Source organism: Tribolium castaneum, chromosome 7 (genome assembly GCF_031307605.1).
Source record: "Tribolium castaneum strain GA2 chromosome 7, icTriCast1.1, whole genome shotgun sequence".
Classification (NCBI taxonomy): domain Eukaryota; kingdom Metazoa; phylum Arthropoda; class Insecta; order Coleoptera; family Tenebrionidae; genus Tribolium; species Tribolium castaneum.
The window spans coordinates 8,632,140-8,653,519 of record NC_087400.1 but is presented as its reverse complement, the minus strand read 5'-3'; the positions used below and the strand labels follow the sequence as shown (position 1 = coordinate 8,653,519).

The 21,380-nt window shown below is 30.1% G+C and overlaps 1 protein-coding gene and 1 long non-coding RNA gene across 4 annotated transcripts; one reads left to right on the top strand and one right to left on the bottom strand.

Moving 5' to 3' along the window:
• Window positions 1–2,377: 2,377 nt before the first annotated feature.
• Window positions 2,378–7,997, bottom strand: LOC103314237 (uncharacterized). Of its 2 annotated transcripts, none has more exons than XR_010334861.1 (4): window positions 7,924–7,997; window positions 3,213–3,604; window positions 3,047–3,155; window positions 2,378–3,004 (listed from the first exon to the last, which is right to left on the bottom strand). It is a non-coding gene; the product is annotated as an uncharacterized LOC103314237 (long non-coding RNA). The 2 variants fall into 2 exon arrangements; XR_001575525.2 differs by having other exon boundaries at window positions 2,378–2,988.
• Window positions 4,432–21,376, top strand: Ube3a (Ubiquitin protein ligase E3A). 2 transcript variants are annotated; one of them, XM_008199679.3, is made up of 12 exons: window positions 4,432–4,589; window positions 4,647–4,726; window positions 4,838–5,012; window positions 5,059–5,173; window positions 9,461–10,293; window positions 10,342–10,477; window positions 15,023–15,151; window positions 15,199–15,395; window positions 15,443–15,793; window positions 15,845–16,012; window positions 16,066–16,221; window positions 20,919–21,376. In XM_008199679.3, exons 2-12 carry the CDS (start codon window positions 4,683–4,685, stop codon window positions 21,255–21,257), a joined length of 2,643 nt encoding a protein of 880 aa, XP_008197901.1. In that variant the 5' UTR covers window positions 4,432–4,589; window positions 4,647–4,682; the 3' UTR covers window positions 21,258–21,376. The 2 variants fall into 2 exon arrangements, with proteins under 2 accessions (XP_008197901.1, XP_969096.1); XM_964003.4 differs by having other exon boundaries at window positions 4,432–4,726.
• The last annotated feature ends 4 nt before the right edge of the window (window positions 21,377–21,380 follow it).

The window sequence follows — 21,380 nt, the reverse complement described above, 5'->3', positions numbered from 1 at the left end:
AGGAAATAATTTCCAGCGTTAGCACATATACAAACTGTAATGTTTTGGATGAATTTAATTTTTTCTAAAATAAAAAAACTGCTAAAGTCTGATGGGAAATTTAAAAATAATTATTCATCGTTGTGTTAGGGAAATGTGAAACATGAAAACATTAAAAAATAATAAAAACTGAAGAAGTTAACAAAATAAATTTATAGATCCAGATTTTTCAAAATATGACTTTAAGAATTTTTTCAAGATTTTTCCCGTGATCTACACATGCTTCTCAACAACATGCCACTGAGTTGGTGCGCCAGTTTTTGAGCATCCTGTATATTGGTCAGGTCAGGTCAGTTATTGGTCAAATAACTAACTGACCATTTATTTATCATTGGTGAAACCGACCATTAATGAATTTTGTACTTTTATATTTTATTTTCTTTTTTTGTTTTTTTTTGATTTATTAATTTATGTTATACTTTAAAAAGATAAAAATGTGTATTAGCTGTTTTAAAACTATGTAAACACCAACGTTGCATTTTCTCAAATTATTTTTTTAAATAAATAAATTTATATTTAAATAAATAGTATATTATGATATAAATGAGTACCCTTTCTAGGATTGGTGGTTCTTAGACTCTTAAAACTTTGTTATAAAAGCCATTAATTTTTCTTTGTTTGCACTTTTGGAATCTACATTGTCGGCGGCACTTGTCAATTTTCTCTGGGGCGTGAGTTCTGGGACAGCCTGTATAAATACCAACCTCGCATTATACCGAATTATTTTTTTTAATACAATGTAAAATAGTTACTAATAAGTTTTTTATTTTAAAAAATAGACCCTTACTACACCCTTACAAAATCGAGAGAAAATGATTCTAAAAGTTGAAATAAATTTTTGGTGAAAGAATCATTTCGATATCAGCGATAATCATTGAGGTATTGCAATTTAAAAGCGCTCCGTAATTTCCACCGACTTTGGACGTAAATGCAGCTAATATTGTTCAAATCAAGTGTTTGTGCAATACTTTTCTCGATATCTGTAATACTCACCAAATTATTGCAATTTAAAATTCTAGCAAATGCATTCGAGATCGCGGCGGATTTCCCTTGCAGTTTCAAGCACTGACCTACGCTCTTAGTTTGCAATTCATTCTTCTATAATAAACATTTCGCGGCCCAAAAACTAGTAAGTAATCACAAAATCCATTACATGAAAAAAAACATCTCAATTACGTTTGAAATTGGTTCATGTTATGTAATTCAGCGACACTACACAGGAAAATACCGGATTACAGGATTGTTGCAGATATTACAATGATCCTTTCTCCAAAATTTTATTTGAACTATTAGTCTCATATTATTTATAAAAAATAAAAAAAGTGTTTTTTTAGAAAAAAGATGCACTAAAAAGTAAAAAATAATGCTTTTCTATCAGAGGAGAATATTTTTGCTTACAAATTTGGATTTTAAAATTTATAAAAGCGTTGGAAACAGTGCTCAATTAAGAAAGTAATTCTGTAACGCCGTATTGTTATGACATGACCGTTCCCAAAGCTTTTATAATTTTTAAAATCCTAATTTGTAAGCAAAAATATTCCCTTCTAAAACATTATTTATTTTATTAAGTTACGGTAAGTACATATCGAAAACCCATTTGTAAACATTACCCAAAACTTCAAAACCCTATTTAACCCCTTTACAGGGTATTTAACCACATAGGATTGCATTGTCACGCAGACGAAGTGAGTTATGCAAAAATTCAAATCATTGGGACAATGGAAACCTTTTCAAATTTGGCCCCAAAAATATGAAACAGACAGACAGACAACAAAGCAAGTTAAATAAAAGTTTTTAAACACGGCAACGCCGCATTTTTTTTCAAAATTGACTGTTAAATTTTTTCACGCACTTCAAGGAAATAATAACCCATGTAATTTGTAGTTCAATGAGAGATCTAATCATTAATAACTATTTTACGACTATTTTTTAACTATTTTACAATTTTATTGGGTAAATAATTTTATAAAATGCGACGATGGCGTTTCTATAATTTTAAAACTATAATAAAATAATATGAAGGGCTAATTATGTATTTTGTACAATGATCTTCAAATTTTGTTTTTGCACTTTTTATTATGTTTATTATTTACGAACAATTTTTGTTAATAATATAATCACACTTACACTTGAACATTTTCAGTTCTAATAAATGGTCCAAAGACACTTGGAACTTTATAATCTTTAAAAGTTTAAATAAGTTGTTAGGTACTTGGTAAACCTTTGCAGCATCAGCAGATTCTTCTTTTTTAGCTTGTAAATTTTTGTCTTTTTTTATTCTCTTTTTAGCTATCAAGTGTCAGTAGGTTTAATAATGAAAAACAACGATTTACGTTAATAAATATATATTTCGTCTGGGTACAAATACATAAAGATTTTACAAATAAGAGTAGATTATTAATATCTATTAGCTGTTTCAAAACTATAAAAACTATAATTTATTTACTTATTTTTGTAAAGTCGGTGTTAATTAAGTGTAATTCTCCATACTAAATTGTCTTATATGAAGTATTAGAAATATAAATATACACAATAATTATACAGACTGTTTATAAAAGAGTGTAGGATCTCAGGAGGTTCTGGAATTTGAATTTGTCGTATTTAATTTTATTTCTATGAAATTTCGGAAAAGTAACACCAATTTTTATCAACTTAGGCAACCAGTAAAACCAATTATTTTTATAAACTAACATTGTTCTTTTTTTTCTGGAAAGAAGCGGCAAACTTTTAATACCTACTACGATCCTACATTCATTTATAGGCAGACTGTATAATAATATATGACATACCTAATATATTTATAAAAAATATAAATATTTCTTGTATTTACTGTATTTAAATATTAATATTCTATTTTTAATAGACAAAAATATTTGTAACATCTGTATAATTATGTTATTTCTTTAACACACCCAGTTACATCTAAGTAGTTTTTTTGTGTTTTTTAATCTGTAACAATGATACACTGTATTTAAATAAATAGTAATCTACTTATTAACCAACTTACTTTGTTATACAGGTTACATTATCACTTTTGATTGGAATCACAATTTTTGACATCAATAAAGGATGGATGAAATTGCCCATTTTGTTCATATTTTTCAAACCACATATTACTGAAATTAAAAAATATTTTGTAAATTTAGTATGAAAACAATCCAGGTGCATATTACTTCACGCAATTTTCCGCGACCTTATAAAGAATAGGCACACTCCAGGAAGAGCATTGCGCTTACAGCGACTGTTAAAAACACTGGCAGAGGAAGAGAATCAAAATCAAATTCAAAACACAAGCAACTGTACAATACTGTAAAAATGCAGCATACACTTAACAGTGATGTTAAAACACTGAAAACAGACTGAACGATTATATCTGTAATACTTATTGAAACATCACTTGCGTTAATCCAGTGAACATGAACAGAAGGATAGCTGGATCTGGAACACTGTTCTCCTTCAAAGTAATTTCACTATCCGGAAGCTTTCCCGATTCAGAGTTGGAAAGTCGTCCATATTTCTCACAGAAATTTATCATTATTTTGTCGATAATACTTTTCGGTGAAACCTGCAAGCAAATAATTATTTTAACTAGTAGCCACACATACTTTGCTCGGTAAAATTTATATTTTCGAAACTAATAACTAACTTTGCTACCAACTAACTTTTATCACTCACTTGTTGGAAACTGAAAATAAAAATACAAAGCAATGCCAGGACAAGTTTCTGCCTTGAAAACATTTTAGAGCTTGTTACTGATCAGGTAGCCAACAATCGACTGATACGTACGTAAACAAATTCGAAAAGATCAAAGCTGCATCAGATAAATCGATTTTGTATAAATTTGTTAGTGTTGGTAATTTTGTTAGAGGTAACAAGACAAGAGGTAAAGTTGAAAGCTTATTATAGTGGCGTATGAAGCCTCCAATGTTCATTTGTCGGCACTCAGAAATGAAAATTGATCATTATTATTTATTTAATTCTAGCATTATTTTTATTAATCTTAATTATGATAAACTAATTTGCTGTTTAGTGGTATTTGACAATTATTCTATTTTTGTACAATTCATTTTCAGGTTTGTTCTAAAATACTATAAATATTTTTTCTACCCTATATGATAAAATTGCATTTTTTTCACTGCGACTTCATGGTAAAACGAAATCTTATCGTCTATGGAAATATTGTTCCCAACATTTGTTTTTGTGTTTTCTACGTTTTTTTGAATTTTTTGATGTTTAAAATTGTTAATCAAAATAACTGAGTAATTCAATCGAAATACTGGAGGATGGAATAAAATTTTATCGTGTTGTACAATAAATAACCGAGTAAATAACAATTATTTTTCGTGGCAGGAAGATTTGAAATTTGTAAACAATCAGTGTGACCACACTTCCAGTCTCGACACCAGGTGCGCTCGAAAGTCCCCAACTCGAAATGACAGAGCAATCATTAGCAATGTCGTAAAATCTTCGAGCCTCAAGTAAAAACAAACAAAATATCCGTTTTAAATTTTACGACAAAGTATTTCAAAGTTCTCTCGCCGTTCCTCAATGTGGGACCCCATGTGCTAAAGTCCTTGCGCCACCTTTTGTATCTTTTATTTTTCTAGTGTTTTAGCGTTTATTTATTTACACAAGAAAATTCTATGAGCTCTTCAGACCCACCAACTGACCAAGACGACGCTTCAAGGTACCCCCTTAATCCTAGCTCTTTCCCGATCTGTTTTGAGGTTATGTTCCTAATGTCAAATTTGAATGTCATCCAAATCGTGCCCCCTTATAGCTGAAAAACTGCTTGCAGGATAAACCAAGAGGCTTCGTCTAGCACCAACAACGAAACCTCTACCCCTGACAATAAGGAGGACGAGATGAAACGTGCTGCTGCCCGCAAGCTGATTGAACGATATTTCTACCAATTGACCGACGGTTGTGGGAACCCCGCCTGCAAGAACAAGTACTGCGCCTCCAGCGGACAGGTAGCCCCCTTATATTTTAAAAGTAGAAGCTACAAGCCAGTTTCAGCTCAAGCCACTCACGCCAGACGAGGCGGCTGCGCAAGCCATTCAGCTCTTCTCTCAAGAAGCGATTTTGTGCGAGAGACACCCTAACAAAATACAGAGGACTAACAATAAAATGGGTAAGTATCCACAACACGGTCGTATTTTTGTCCAACGTCTTCTTAAACCTCTCTGAATTCCGATGGTGTCTTTGAAAGTTGAGCTTAATTCTTTATTTTTTTCTGTTCTAAGAACTTTATGCGTTTCAAAATGACGCTTATTAAGGGTTGGTAACGCAGCTGTACTGGTATAACAAGTAAATTTTATCTCAAAAATGTTATTAATATTTGCCAAAAAATGTGTTGAGAATTTTTTGTTTCAAGCACTTAAACTTGTAAACACTCAAAACTTTGTTGGAACGGAATGAAAAGTCGAAAAATTATTTACTTTTATATATTTAGTTATTTCGCCAAATTTAATAAAAACATACGCCGACCCTAAGCTAAAAAAAATATTTTTTTTTCCGATCATTTTAGGAGGGATTTTGCCTTTTTCAAGGCGTTTTACCCTGTATTTCAGAAACGCAGTTATTTCCAAATTATCTCAAAATCACTGTTTTGCTGTAAATTAATCGAAAAATCTCAAAATTTGTAAAGAAATGGAGGAATTTTTGATTTTTTAAGTTTAAATAAGTACATGATTGAGTTAAAACGCAGTTTGTGCGAATTTTTTCTATACCGTTTTGAAAAAAAAAAGTTAATAAATTGGATCAAAAATGGTGTCATTTTTGTCTTTTTAAATCATTAATGTTGGGCGATTGTCTCAAGTCTTTAAAATAATTAAAAATAAATTTTTTACTTACATTTCCTTTTGATGTTGATCTACAAATCGATTTTAAAGTAGACTACTTTTAATTTTCACTTGGAAAATGTATTAGATTTAAAATTTAGAAAAACAGTTACAAGAGGCAAATAGAAATGTGCGACAAAGACAAGTAGTAATGAAATTTATTTGAATTGAGTCTTTTAAATAATTGGAATTTGAGACAATATAACACTTTTTTGAAAAAAAATTGATATTTTTTTTTATTAAAATTTTAAACAAATATTCATAATATTTTAAAAAACGTGTACGGGAAAAATGCACGGTGGTGGTACGAACAGAATGCGTTCAAAAAACAAATAAATTTTTTAATAGTTTTTAACGAATTCGAATATTGATTTTACTTTGACAAATTTTGCCGCCGAGAATCTTCAACAGTCAACTACGGGGTAAGCGGAAAAGAGGGCAAAATAAACCTCGATCAACTGAAGACAGGAAGATGTGAAACACGATGTTTCTGTATCCTTGTACTATTCATACACAGAATTATCCTATTATTTTTTTGAACTGAATTTAGTAATGCATTAAACATCAGTGTTTTTTTTTCTTTTTGAAGTAGTGTTTATTTGTTAGTAATTTTTATATGTTCCTTGCTCAAAAACGGATAAATGATCAAAAGTTTGGAACACCACAAAATCTGTTATTCTCTTTGGAAAACAATAGGTTAAATTTTAATTTAGTTTCGGTAAAAAAATTATTTTGTTATGATGTCATGAAGATTTCTGATGATAGAGATTGAGAAAGCCCAGCAAGAAGCAAATAATGTCAAATAACCTTGAATTCCAATTTTTCTGGAATTACATTGTTTGAAATACCTAAGATTTTCTCGGAATATGTTGAAAAGGATCGAACAAGTCGGCAAAACAAATAAAAATTACTCGTAGTAATCACCAGAGTTTAGCAATTTTCTTCTTAATGTAGGTATGTAGATTTTTTTCAAAATTTTTTGTGCAAAATATTTAAGCAAGGTTTGTTTTAGAATAACATTTTGGTTAATTAATGTTTTCATATTTTTAGTTTTATTAATACTAGTATTAATATGTACCTATTTTTAGTTCAATGATAATAATTTTATTGTATGGAATTGTAAAAAAATTCCGAAATAATTCACATGCACAGAAAAATTAATAAAGCATTTTTGCAAACGCAGATTTCTACGTGAGGTTATTAGTTTTTGAGATCAGAAAAAAACTGCTTTTTAATGATAGTTCTAGTTATGTAAAAAAATGTATAAAAAAGAGATAAAACCAATCATTACTATATGACTTCTAGATATCGGGGTTAAATCAGCCTTTTGAATTCCTGATTTTCATCAAATATACAAAATTTTATGTAGGACTTTTTTGTAAAGCTTGTTAATATGAGTGGAGCGCTTTTCCCAAAACGTAAAATAGAGACAAATGTTTCTCTACCTAAATAGAAAACCCAAAATTTTTTTCGTTAGTTACTTAAAGTAGAGTTTGTTCTGTATAACTGAAAATATCTTGCTGGTGGCTAATACGTACAACTGCTTCCAAGAATGCCTTCCTCACTACCCGACCATGACGGAACATAAGATTTTATAAAATTCGCGTTTTGATACCTTTCCCGTTATCGAATTTTAAAAACAAAAATTTGTTTGTGATCAGCGAAAAATGGAGATTCGTCGCCCTACCTTCGTTTTTTAATTTTTTTTATTATAAAAGTTTTTATTTTTTTTTTCAAAAATAATTCAAAAAATTAAAAAGTGTTACCTTGTCTGAAAAGTCGCTAATTTTTTTTCTTATTTCTAATGACAGTAATAACTATGACAAGACATTCTGAAACAAACGATGCTTGGTTTGTGGAATAATTACGTAAAATATGTCGCTAGCCAAAAAAAAAGTTCCTAAAAATTTTGATTAAAATAATTGTTGGAAAATTATAAAAAAGATACACAGAAGAAAAAAGTACAGTATTTAATAGCAAACGATAGTTTTGTGTTTATTACATTTTGAGATACAGTAAAAAATACTTTTAGCACACTCACCCTGTATCATAATTTTTAAAGCGTTTGTCCTAGTGTAGTAATTATAAGTCGAATGGTTGATGCATACTTTACTTGCCATTTATATCTATTTATATTTAGATTAAATTAAACAATCAGTAAATAAGTCAGTTATCGCAGATAAGATAACATTTTTTAGTTCATCCCTATTAAAAAACGTTCAACATAATTTGAACGGGAGTGTTTTATAATGGTTTTAAAGTAACTTTAACTTTTAAAAGTGACTTTATTTTAAAAATAAATGCGTTTTATATTACATTTTAAAATTAAAAATTGGTTTAAAGTGCCTTTATTTTGGTTTGTACGTTACAAAGACAATCATTTTTATTAGGTGTCTAAATAAATACCTACCTTTTCGGAGTGGGGAACTATACTAGTTATTTTGCATTTAATAACACATTTAAGAAACAGATCTCTTCTTCTTTGGAAAAATCGTTGATCTTTTGCGCTTTTGATTGTTTATTTTAGCTTCAAGTTATTTGAATGATGTGATAACGTGGTCAAATTTGAATAATGTGGTTTTTAAAAACTTTTATTCAACTTGCTTTGTTGTCTGTCTGTCTGTTTCATATTTTTGGAGCCAAATTTGAAAGGGTTCCCGTTGTCCCAATGAATTGAAATTTTGCATACTTACGTAATCTGCGTGACAATGCAATCCTATGTGGTTAAATGCCTCCTAAAAGGGTTAAATGGGGTTTTGAAGTTTTAGGTTATGTTTACAGATGGGTTTTCGATGTGTACATACCGTAACTTATACTAACATTAACGGTATGTTGTTCGCTGGGAAATATATTAATACCCAATCATTTTTATTACATTTCGTTACAAACAAATGTCGCTATTTTTCTTAAATTTATTTCTCTTGGATGATAGAGTATAGACACAGAACATAAGTTAGGATGCAAAATAAGGGTGTTACAATAATACAGCGAAACTATATCTCAGAAAAAAAGACGTTTAGAATAAGTAAAGACTAAAAAGCAATAAATAAAAAAGTAAAAAAATGTTTTTTTTAGAAAAATAATGTTTTTTTATCAGAGGAGAATATTTTTGCTTACAAATTAGGGTTTTAAAATTTATAAAGGCTCTGGGAACGGTCATAAGACTCATAAGTCATAACAATAGGGCATTACAAAATTACTTTCTTAAATTGAGCTTTTTTTAAATAAAAGCTTTTTTCTAAAAAAACATTTTTTTATTTTTTTTATCAGTCAAAATCACGTTACAGAAGCTTAAACAATCATAAAAAAGTTTAAATAAACTTTAATTTTTTAAATATCCTTTAACTAATGGGACTTTAATTTTTTAAATATCCTTTAACTAAAGGGACTTTATAGTAACTATTACCAATATTATGAAACTGGGTCTGTGATAAAATTTGGTAGTTATTTAAGCTAAAATTGACCATTTTTTTCCAAATTTAGTTTAGTAGACTTTAGTTGGGACAACCATTGCGATTCAGAGGGGTTTTAAAAGCCATTGCAAAAAAATCGAAACGCTCATTAAGACCATCTTGTAGATAATGACCACAAAATGCTTTCGTCGGATTCCGACGAGTCAATCAATCGCAAAACGGGCCTCACACCAAATAACGAGATTTTATCTGGCAATGAAAGCTATATCAAGCTCAACACTACCAACAACTCGACTAGTTATTTGACGGAACAAATGCTTTACGACATAATCGACGAGTGCGAATCGACCGAATGCTACTTGAGTCTAATCCGAAAACTGGGCGAAGTCTTCAGCAGCATAGAAAACCTGTCTCGGAGCTTCCAACAGAGCGACAAGAGCAGCCCCAGTGAGGCAAACCTGGACGAAACGGGCCTCAAAAAGGAGGACGTGCGCTCGCTCGAGGGCGAGAAAGACAAGGACGAAGACTCCTCGGCGGAGACCCCCGATGGGGGCGTCCTCCCCGTCGACCTCCCCTCGGTCCGACGCGCTTACTCGGCCCTCTTCAAGCTGAAAACGTCGATTTTCGAGCACTCTCTGGTCAACGCGTTGGTTACTTTGGCCGGCAACCTCCAGATGGAGCTGCCGACGCGGAAAGAGCGCGGCAACCAGGACGATGTGGTCAATGTTTTGTTGATTGTTTTTGAAATTCCCGCGCTCGGTTCGGGGGATTTCCTCGAAACGGCGTTGCCGGCGATCTGTCGGGCTTCCGAATGGCTGCCGGTGGAAGTCCAAGCGAAGTTGGCGCGGATTTGGTCGGGGACGGGACGCTCGAGTCTTAGGAACATTTTGGAGAATTTGCAACAGTTGGTGACACTGAGGGTGATCGTGACGCAGTTTCATAGGGATTTTTATGTTCAGGATGAGAATGTTATCACGTCGGCTACGAAATTAATGAAGGTTGGTACGGGTGGGGGTTTTGATTGGTTTTGATTGTTGTTTGTTTAGATTCTTTTTTATGCGAATATTTTGGCGGGGGTTTTGGAATCGCCTGATTTGCGGAATGAAGATTTGTCAATGTCCATGGATGATTCGTATGTTGCTATCAAATTGAATAAAACGCAACCACCGGTTGATCCTTTGGGTGAGTTTTTTTATAGCTATTAAAAGTTTTTATAATATTAGCTGACACAAAGTACTAATTAAATATTTTTGTTACTTCTGTTAACGTCACAGATAGTGGTTGTGTACATTTTTAAGAGCTACGATAAATACAAAAAACGAAATATACGGTCAAAAATATAAAAAAAATAGTGTGTAATTTTTGTTTCTCATGAAAATTTAGCATCAGTTTTTCAATTTAAGACTCAACATGTCTGTATGTTTTGTATGTAAAGGTGATACTTTAGTCTCTGTTTATAGGAACTACACAGTTGGTCATTTGTTCCCTTGAACTACTCATATATGATAAATTTTATGACGCCCTCTCATATTTAAAATTTTTAATAATATTTATAATAATAATAATAATAACCCGTCTTTCTTTGAATTGTAAATACAAGATATCATCACTGTTGATTGATAATATCTCCGGAAGTGCAAAAAATAGAGTATATACCTCGAGGTTGCCTCAGTTTAAATGATGGACTCTTGTAATAGATAACGATAATAATAACCATAGTCTAAACCTCATATTGACTTATTTTGAGTTCAAAATCTCCTGAAATTTTAAATTCATTTATAATGAGGAAGTTTCCATTTTTTCAAAATGTTATTATTTATTATCAACATAATAGTACGCAAATTAAAAAATTGAAGCAAAAAAAAAATTCGATAGCTTTAAAAATAACAAAAATATAACCTGATGACGTCACGCGGCATAAACTGTTCACAAGGTAGCGGCGATTTACACACTACTGTTCCTTTCGGCATTGTATTAAGATCTCTGGATAATTTTATTGACTTAAAAGAAATAAATATTGAATGAAAGTGTTTGTTGTGATGATTGAAGTAATTTGTTTAAGTATCCATTTTAATAATCACATAAAAATCAGCGTTTGCGATTTTTTTTTGCTTTATTTCTTTCTGTCTACCTTCGAGTTTTTTCAGATTTTTTCTACAATTTCTTATAAATAGTAACTATTAATTAATAAATATTTATAATAATAAAATATTGTTTTATTAAAAAACAATTAAAAATGTTAACTAATGGAAATTTTTATGAGTTGTAGAACAAGTGATGCTTGCAAAATGTTTTGTACAAAAAATGTGTAAAAAATAAGTGTTCTACAAATGACTTCTTATTAAAGATATCGACTCTTGCATAAACAGAAATACAATCTCTTAATTTATCAATTCTTTTGAAGATACGTTCGATGAATACGTAGATGTGGTTTATAATTATAAACCTAGAGTTTTCAAAGATATGAAATTACGATTTTCTTGTTTTTTTAAAGTTGTTATGTTCTCATTATTTGATATCAAACAGTTTTATAACGTGAGATTTCTAAATTTTATTTATTTTATTTAGGGCTAATAGTTCATTAAACACTCATAAAAGATATAGGAGTGGAAAAAATTGAGGAACAGCGAAGTAATTTGGGAAACATGTTAATTATAACTAGATACAGCACCTCAAAGAACCGAATAAATAACTTTTTTATTTTTGCGAATATAAAAAATGAAAAGTACCGATAGTTTTACAATTATGAAGGCTATTAATGGTATTAATTTAAAAAAGTGGAAACTTCCTTATTAAAGAGTTTTTATACAGGGGAAGAAACAGGAATGTCACATTATTAGAAAAACATTTCTTTATATTGTATTTAAATATGTACAATGTTATTGCTTTAAAGCAATATATTTTTACCTGCAGTACAAGGATTTTTTTAGACAGTACATGAGAATTTAATTTTGTACCTTTTATTACATTACATTTATTATATTTGTATTGTAGTGTTTTCTCTTTTTCCTCTTATCTCAATTGTGTTTTACTATTTTTTAAACCTGTTATCTATCTCCACATTAATGGCAACGAGATAGACGTTAAGTTCTGTTCAAAATTTTGATAAACTTTCTCTGAATATTAGATATATTTTAAAAATTAAGATACGGACAGTCAAAGCTTTTTCTTTTTGATTCTCCATATTTTTTGTTTTTTTTTTTCAATTTTTTGACATTGGGGGAAATTTCTAACCGCAGCTGGTTTTGCACTTAGAAATAAATGATAAGTTGTTTTAAAAATTTTGTTATACTTTTCGAGAGTATTAAACAAATTTTATTTAAAAAAGAATTTGGAGAACCAAAGCTTATTTTGCTTTGATTTTTCTTATTTTTTTTCTTGGTTCAGTGGCATAGAAAACTGATAAATATATGTAACATGGTAACACATGTAGAGCCGGTGTACAGGGTGTTGCATTTTGGATGTCCGAATAGGGGATCTCCGAAACTAAGAGGTTTAGAGAAAATAATTTTGGTCAAAACCGCATCCCGCTATCGTCTTTTGTTTTCGACTTATCAACAAAAGTTGATATTTTAACGAAATCTTAAAAGATTCATATCTTCCTTATTATAAAAGATACACATTTGAAACAAGACATTATAAAAGCACTTTTTTTACAGAGAATTTAATAATGCTATCAGCGTTTTTTTTAAATTATTCGTTTAGCTGTAATAACACTAATAACATAAAGTTGTATTTTTTAAATATGAATTATAGGCGGCTGTGATATTTTTGAAAAGCTTATTTTTTCTGATTTGATATGTCTATGTAATACATTATTTTTAAATATTTTAGAAAAGACATAACATTTCGCTTTTTCTTTATAGTAGGGCATGAAAAATTTTTGAATTTTGAACTAAAATTATGAAAATTGTATTACCCAACAAGTAATTATTTCCATAACAGCATAATAAATTATTGTTATATCAACTTAATTATGATATTAATAAAAATTATTTGTTTTTACATTTAAAATGGTAAGCTTACATTGCCATTCTATTTTCTAATTTTAAATATGAAATGTTAAAAAGAAATCTTATTAATTGTATGATTGCCTATCAATAAAATTTTATTTTACAAAAAATGTTAATCCAAACACCAAAATCAAATCCCATCTGCGTTAAAAAAATACGCAACATTATCAACACCACCTCTTGCACTTCACTAAATCATAAAAAAGTGTCATCAAATGGTTGTGACACATCGTTTTCAATTTTCTGCACATTTTTTGTGTAATTAAAAATCTGCGACGCTCGTATATTTATTCAATTGAAAATAACTTTAACATAGCTTATTTTGACTTTGTTCACATTTTTTACTTTAATAACCGTTCACAAAATTTCTAGATTATTCACACCTTTTATATGAAATAATTTTCCCATGGCCAACTACTTTCAAATATTTTGAATATATTTTTATCAAAAGTATGTAAAAATATCAAACTGTATTTATATTGTTTTCAGTTCATAAAAAAATAAACTTTTCGAAAATGTCATAGCCAACTATGATTCCTATTTAAAAAAATACAACTTTATGTTATTACAGCTAAATGAAAGGTTAAAAAAATCGCTAACATTATTAAATTCTCTGTAAAAAGTGCCTGTATAATGTCTTTGTTTCAAATGTGTATGTTTTATAATAAGGAAGATATGATTTTTTCTAAGATTTTAGTAAAATGTCAATTTTTGTTTATAAGTCGAAAACAAAAGACGATAGATGCGATTTTGATCAAAAGTATTTTCTCCAAAAACGGACCCGAGGATGTGTCGCTCGTTTTTCTCTAAACCTCTTAGTTTTGCAATCAAAATTTAATTCAGTTTGGTTTAAGCTTTCTTTTTTAAATAAACGTTCAATATCCGATTTCTAAATATTGAAAAATGACGATCTTATCAATTTTTTGGAGAAGGTACGTAACCAAAAATTTATTAAAAAGTGTAAATATTTCGAGAACAGCCAAATTTGGGTTTAAGGAAAAAGTGAGATAGATATAACTGTTGTTATTATTAGAGCTCACAATACTTCTAATGTGGAGATTAACAACCAGCATTATGTTTACTTTCTATAAATAATTTAAATTACAAGTTTACGTAGACGAACAAATAAATATAAGAAACAAAAATGTTGGAAATAGTTTACCAATGTACCAGTAGAAAAAAAATAGCATTTTAGAAAAGCTTAAGAATCTCAGGCATCGTAATCAAAAAGTTTTTTTTAACAAAACAGCTGTATGAAAAAAGAAACTGATTTTTGAGTTTTAAAAATGAATAGGCAATTAAAGCCAAACTCAATCAGATAAATCACGGAAATTTTAAGTAAATAATAATCCTATATTTTATGCATATTTTTGAGTCATAAAGAGTTTTTTCTTAAATTATTAATAAGTAGTTTTAATAAATCGGGACAAAACGTATTTAGGGCCTAAACTGTTGAAGATAGAGATTTGGTTTCCCGGACTTTTATGAAGAAAATTTAATTTTTTACAACATTGTACCTTACACATATTCAAGCCTTGTCTCGCACTTTAACAAAACATTCCGTCCAAAATTTTGTTGTGATTTTTTAACGTTTCTGCATTTTTTAAATCAAATAGTCAGTCAAAGGGTTAAAAGTTAAAACTGCAATAAATTTTTTCATTTATTTTGTTTCATTTCCTAGTTTTTAATTGAATGTGTTGTTTTTTTTTTTCAGCTGCCGAGTTGGGAGTGCACGTTTTGGACTGTCGCAAACCTTATTTACCATTTTCTGAATTCTATAATGAGCCTTTGAGTGATGGTGTCGAGATGGATCGAGACTTTGCAAATTATAAGAGCGAACTTGGTTTGTGTAATTAACTAGTTGATTTTTTGACTCATTGCAATTTATAGGAAAGTTTAGTTTTATGAATTATCCCTTTATTTTGACGCCGGCGACCAAAATGATGGGTTTATATTTCGATAACCGGATTCGGATGTATTCAGAACGACGGATTAGTATTTTACAGTCGGTTACAGGCCAACCTTCCAACCCATATTTGAGGCTGAAGGTTAGGAGGGATCACATAATTGACGATGCCTTGGTTGAGGTGAGTGTCGGTAATACAGTTCCCTGTTTTTGACCGTGTTGTCTTAGCTGGAGATGATATCTATGGAGAACCCCAACGATTTGAAGAAGCAGTTGGTGGTGGAGTTCGAAGGCGAGCAAGGAATTGACGAAGGCGGCGTGTCAAAGGAATTCTTTCAGTTAGTGATCGAAGAAATTTTCAATCCCGACTATGCGATGTTTACGAGTCAGAGTGAGACAGGCACAGTTTGGTTCAATCCCACTAGTTTCGAAAGTGACGCTCAATTCACATTAATTGGAATAGTGTTAGGACTTGCCATTTATAATAATGTTATCTTGGCCGTGAATTTCCCTATGGTACTTTACAGGAAACTGTTAGGTAAAAGGGGCTCATTTGAAGACTTACAAGACTGGAATCTTGTAAGTGCACAGTTTTGGTGTGTTTCCCGGCTAAGCAAAATTTTTTTCTAGACTTTATATAATAGTTTAAAACAATTACTGGAATATAACGAGCCTGACGTTGAGGAAGTTTTTATGCAAACGTTCCGAATTAGCTACCAAGATGTGTTCGGTTCTATTATAAACTACGACTTAAAAGATCGCGGCGACGAAATTAACGTAACACAAGAAAATAAATATGTAATTATGGGAATTACAGTTTTTGAAATTGTGTGATTGTGGTATTTTTTCAGGAATTTGTAGATTTGTACGCCGATTTCTTACTAAATAAATCAGTAGAGAAACAGTTTCGTGCCTTTTACAAAGGGTTCCAAATGGTCGTAGACGAGTCACCGCTGGAATTATTGTTCCGTCCCGAAGAAATTGAAATATTGATTTGCGGAAGCAAGGTAAGAATTTTGTTATTTTGAGTGTAATAATCATTAAATTTAATGCAGCGGACTAATTGTTTTAAATTAATTTTAGTTTAACGAAGGTTCAATATTAATGTCCTTTGAAAGAACGCATTTAATAATAATAATACTAATAATGTAGCTGCACAGTTTTGCTATTGCAACAATGTATGTGTATGTTAGGTAAAAAAATTGCATATTAAATTCTTAATAAGCTGACTAAGTTTACAACTAAATTTTCACGGCGATTATTAGAAAAAAAAATAGGTATATTGAATTTTGTTATAACAGTATATCTACTGGCTTTGGTTATAACTAGGAAGGAATTAGAATTTTTTGACGAGACTTGGCACAAATGGTCGACTACTAGCGAGTAACAAATGATTAAAATTTGAAGAATTGGTAAGGGAGTTTTTAACATTTAAGTTCTTTTAGCAGTAAGTGTTATTCTTCCAATTTTTTGCTTTTCTGATTATCTTTTTATGTATTTTTTTTTAATTCGTTTATGTTTAAGTGTTCTAAAAGCGCAATGAAGCCTGGAGACGACAAAACCAAAATTACTAACAATGAGTGGGTTTAAAGGTCGTTTTTTATCACTTTGGACTGTTTATCATCGAAATTGGTCATTTGGACTGTTTCCTGTTGGATTTACTTGGTATGGGAGAAATGGGCAAAAACGCATATCAAAGTCTGACCCATCAAACCATTATTTCGAAATACAACGCGTTTCGACCATAATATGGTCAATGTGTATAGTGTATATTCGCACCTGAGGATGACCACTTTGTGGTTGAAACACGTTGTCTTTCCAAAAAAAAAAAAGCTTTGGTGTGTCAGGTTTAAGCTGTGTTTTTGCTCATTCCTCCCATACTTAGGAAATCCAATAAAAGGCAGTCCAAATGACCTAATTCGATGGTAAATAGTCAGAAGTGAAGTACGACGACCTTCAAACTCAATCATTGGTCAGAAATTTTTCTTGTACTTGAATTATTGCCATAATCCAAAGATAACCATTTTGGACTTCATTTGGTTTTTTTTTTCAAGTCTGCTTCCTCTTCTGCTTTGTCCTGAACCTTCTCTAATTAATAACTGACAACATTGTTTAATGCTACTTGGATTACTTTTCAAACAAATAGTGATTTCTCTAAATAAAAAACACCTATTCGTTTCCCAAAAATTATGTTTCTTTATAGTTTTTCTAGTTGTTGGTAATTTTTTTCTGTCGTACGCTGGGCATATTTTCGTTTACATAACACTTAAAACCAAACGAATTTAAAAAAAACTTACTTCAAAAATTTTCGGAAAAGCAAAAAATTGGAAGAACAACTCTTACTGGTAAAAGAGTTTAAGTGTTAAAAACTTCTTTACTACTTGATTAAAAACGTTCAAACTTTAATCATTTAATACCTGCTAGTAGTCTAACATTTGTGCCAAGTTTCATCAAAAAATTCCTATTCCTTCTTGATTTACACTGAGTATATTTGTTATAACAAAATAAAGTCACCAAATTTGTAAAAATGATACCTAGATACTATTTGGAGCTTTCAAAAAATAGTTTTGCAAAATGTATTACATTTGGATCGAAAATCGTTTTATTTTACATACTTTTAGCCTATTTTTTGTTTAAAAACTTTGTTTTTTTTGCGAAATTTTGCAGAAATAGGTCGAAAAAAGATTTTTTCATTCAAAATCTAAAATAAGACAGTAAAACCTCAATATCTTATCAAAAATCATTATTTTAGCTTTTTTTTAATTATTTTTCCATGTTTTTAATCTAGGAAATAAGTCTTTACATTTGTTCTTCTAATGGGCGAAATCTACATTAGAATAGAATAGAACAGAATAGAATAGCACTTTATTCATGATAAAAACTATATGGCGGTGAACACGTTAAAGAACATAAAACGTAATTACACTTGAACAAACACTATTACTGTAACTAAAATAAATTTAATCAATAAGAAAGTTTCCAAGTTTTCAAAAAGTTATTATTTATTTTCAACATAATAGTACTCAAATAAAGAAATTGAACGCAAAAAAAGTTAATTCGACAGCTTTAAAAATAACAAAAATATAAGCTTTTTTGTCTTTCGGTTTGTCAGCGGTCCCGCTTTGAGCCTGATGACGTCACGCGGCATAAACTGTTCACATGGTGGCTGAGATTTACACACTACTGTTCCTTTCGGCATTGTATTGAGATCTCTGGATAATTTTATTGACTTAAAAGAAATAAATATTGAAAGAAAGTGTTATTTGTGATGATTGAAGTAATTGGTTTAAGTAGATACTGTAATAAATCACTAATAACTAATAATAATCCATTTTAATAATCACACAAAAATCAGCGTTTGCGTTTTTTTTGCTTTATTTTTTTCTGTATGTCTTCGAATTTTTTCAGATTTTTTCTACATTTTCTTATAAATAATAAATATTAATATTTATTAATAAAATATTATTTTATTAAAAAAAATTAAAAACATTAACTAATGGAAATTTTTATGATTTACAGAACAAGCCATGCTTGCAAAATGTACAAAAAATATGTAAAAAAATAAGTGTCGTACAAATGACTTCTTATTAAAGATATCGACTCTTGCATAAACAGAAATACAATTTCTTTATTTGCCAATGGTTTTGAAGATACGTTTGATGAATAAGTAGATGTGGTTTATAATTATAAACCTAGAGTTTACAAAGATATTAAATTACGATTTTCTTGTTTTTAAAACTTGTAATGTTCTTATTTTTTATATCAAACGGTTTTATAACGTGAGATTTCTGAATTTTATTTATTTTATTTAGGGCTAATAGTTCATTAAACATCCATAAAAGATATAGGAGTGCAATAGCTAAATGGAAAAAATTGAGGAACAGCGAAGTAATTTTGGAAACATGTTAATTTTAACCAAATACAGCTCCTTAAAGAATCGAATAAATAACTTGTTTATTTTTGCGAATATAAAAAAATTGAAAGTACCATTAGTTTTACAATTATAAAGACTATTCTAATGGCATTACATTAAAAAAATGGAAACTTCCTCATTGGTTAGGGTATAAAAGCAATTGCTTAACAAATATAACTTTGTTTAATTTTTTTCAAGCAGTACAAAAGACTTGACTTTGGAAGATGGTTAAAAATTCGAATGTTGTATTTTTTAAATAATGGCTTACACGATATTTGCGAGCTTACTTCAAACATTGTTCTTAAACATCTAATAGTTTGACGAAATTTCTAAGGACAAAAATAAAAAATAAAAAAAAATTGTGGCCGTGTTACCATTTAAAAATAAGTAAAATAAGTGAGTAAAGTTGCTCTTAAGGTCAATACAGGGTGCTCAAAAACTGGCGCACCAACTCAGTGGTACGTTGTTGAGAAGCATGTGTAGATCACGGGAAAAATCTTGAAAAAATTCCAAATGTTATATTTTAAAAAATCTGGAACAACAAACTTATTTTGCTAACTTCCTCAATTTTTATTTTTTTTTAATGTTTTTATGTTTCGCACTAAGCAATTGTTCCCGAACAAAACGATGAATAATTATTTTTAAATTTACTATCAGATCTTAGCAGTTTTTTTAATTTAAAAAAATTAAATTCATCAAAAAATCACAGTTTGTGTCAACGCCAACGCTGGGAACTATTTCCTAGGAAACAGTTTCAAAAATAATATATTTTTATTCGGAAGTAAAGTTACCGTTGGGGGCGCCACTGAGCTAGGTCGAAAACAGTAACCATAAATGGCGGGAAAATGTTTATTCGGATATTCTAAGCGTTGTACGAATTTTGAGGCTTCACAATTATTGTATTGCCTATGTAGAATGACTATTGTATCTTTGGTGACAAATTAGAAATGACGAGGAAAACAAGAATAACGAATGACTGTTTGGTTCACTTTCTTTATTGGAAAATTATTACAAAGACATTGAAAAGCCTACTTTTTGGCATAATTTACGTTTAAGTGTATTAGCAGTTGTTAATCTAAATTGTAGTTTTGTTGATTTATCGAAGTATTTCATGATTTTATCAGTGGAAAAATTCTAACCTAAAATTCACAAACTTCACTAATTTACTGGTTTCTTGAGCCCAACTTTGTGTTCGCTGTGATCCATTACTTATAGTCTTTAATTAGACAACTGTTTGATAACACTTTGTAATGAAAATTTTAATTTTTTTCACTTTTTATCCACTTTCAAATTCCAACAATAAGCACTTTATACCACGAAAAACCGCAGAACCAAAGTCAAAGCTACTATTTACCACCACGTACTTTTAAAGTGATTCTCTCCAATGTAAGCAATTAACACTATACACGCAAAATTGTTAAACAATTTATTAGATGTCAATTAAATGTGGAATTACGAAAATTTCATTACTGTTTTCGACATAGTTCAAAAGTCATCACCGGAGGGCGTCTAGTTAATTTTATTTCCGATTTGTTGATCAAATTCTATTGCGATCACGACTGTTAGACAACGTTGCCACATATCTTTTATTTAAAATTGGTTATTTATCAATAACTTTAATACAAAGAATTTTTTTACTATTTTTACCTTTATGTGTAAGCAATTCTCTACCACACTCCGTTGAGTTGGTGCGCCGATTTTTGAGCACCCGGTATTTATGCGTTTACTTTTTTTCAAAATATTTCAACGTCATGTACATTATGTGGAATACTATATTTGATATTTTCCTAGAATTTCGATTTTGACGAGCTCGAGAGTTCGACCGAGTACGATGGCGGTTACACCAGCGAAAGCCAAATCATCAAAGACTTCTGGTCAATAGTCCACGCTCTCTCCCTCGAAGACAAAAGAAAACTACTCCAGTTCACAACAGGATCGGATCGAGTCCCGATCGGAGGTTTGAGTCGACTCAAATTGGTAATTGCAAGAAACGGTCCCGATTCGGATCGATTACCAACGGCACACACTTGCTTTAATGTTTTATTATTGCCGGAATATTCGTCGAAAGAGAAACTTAAAGATAGATTGATCAAAGCCATAAGTTACTCGAAAGGCTTTGGCATGTTGTAAATTGAGTTTTGCTTGTGAATACTTTCTTTTCGAATTAGAAAATACGATTTGAGTTGTTTACTAACAAAAGTTGTATTTTGTTTGAGTAACTTAATATAATTATTTAAAAAAAACACAAACCAG

Coding starts and splice junctions, on each gene's coding strand:
- Ube3a (XM_008199679.3), top strand. CDS start 4,683: ATGAGCTCTTCAGACCCACCAACTGACCAAGACGACGCTTCAAG. Junction 15,794..15,844: donor ACTTACAAGACTGGAATCTT/GTAAGTGCACAG, acceptor ATTTTTTTCTAG/ACTTTATATAATAGTTTAAA. Junction 16,222..20,918: donor TATTGATTTGCGGAAGCAAG/GTAAGAATTTTG, acceptor ATATTTTCCTAG/AATTTCGATTTTGACGAGCT.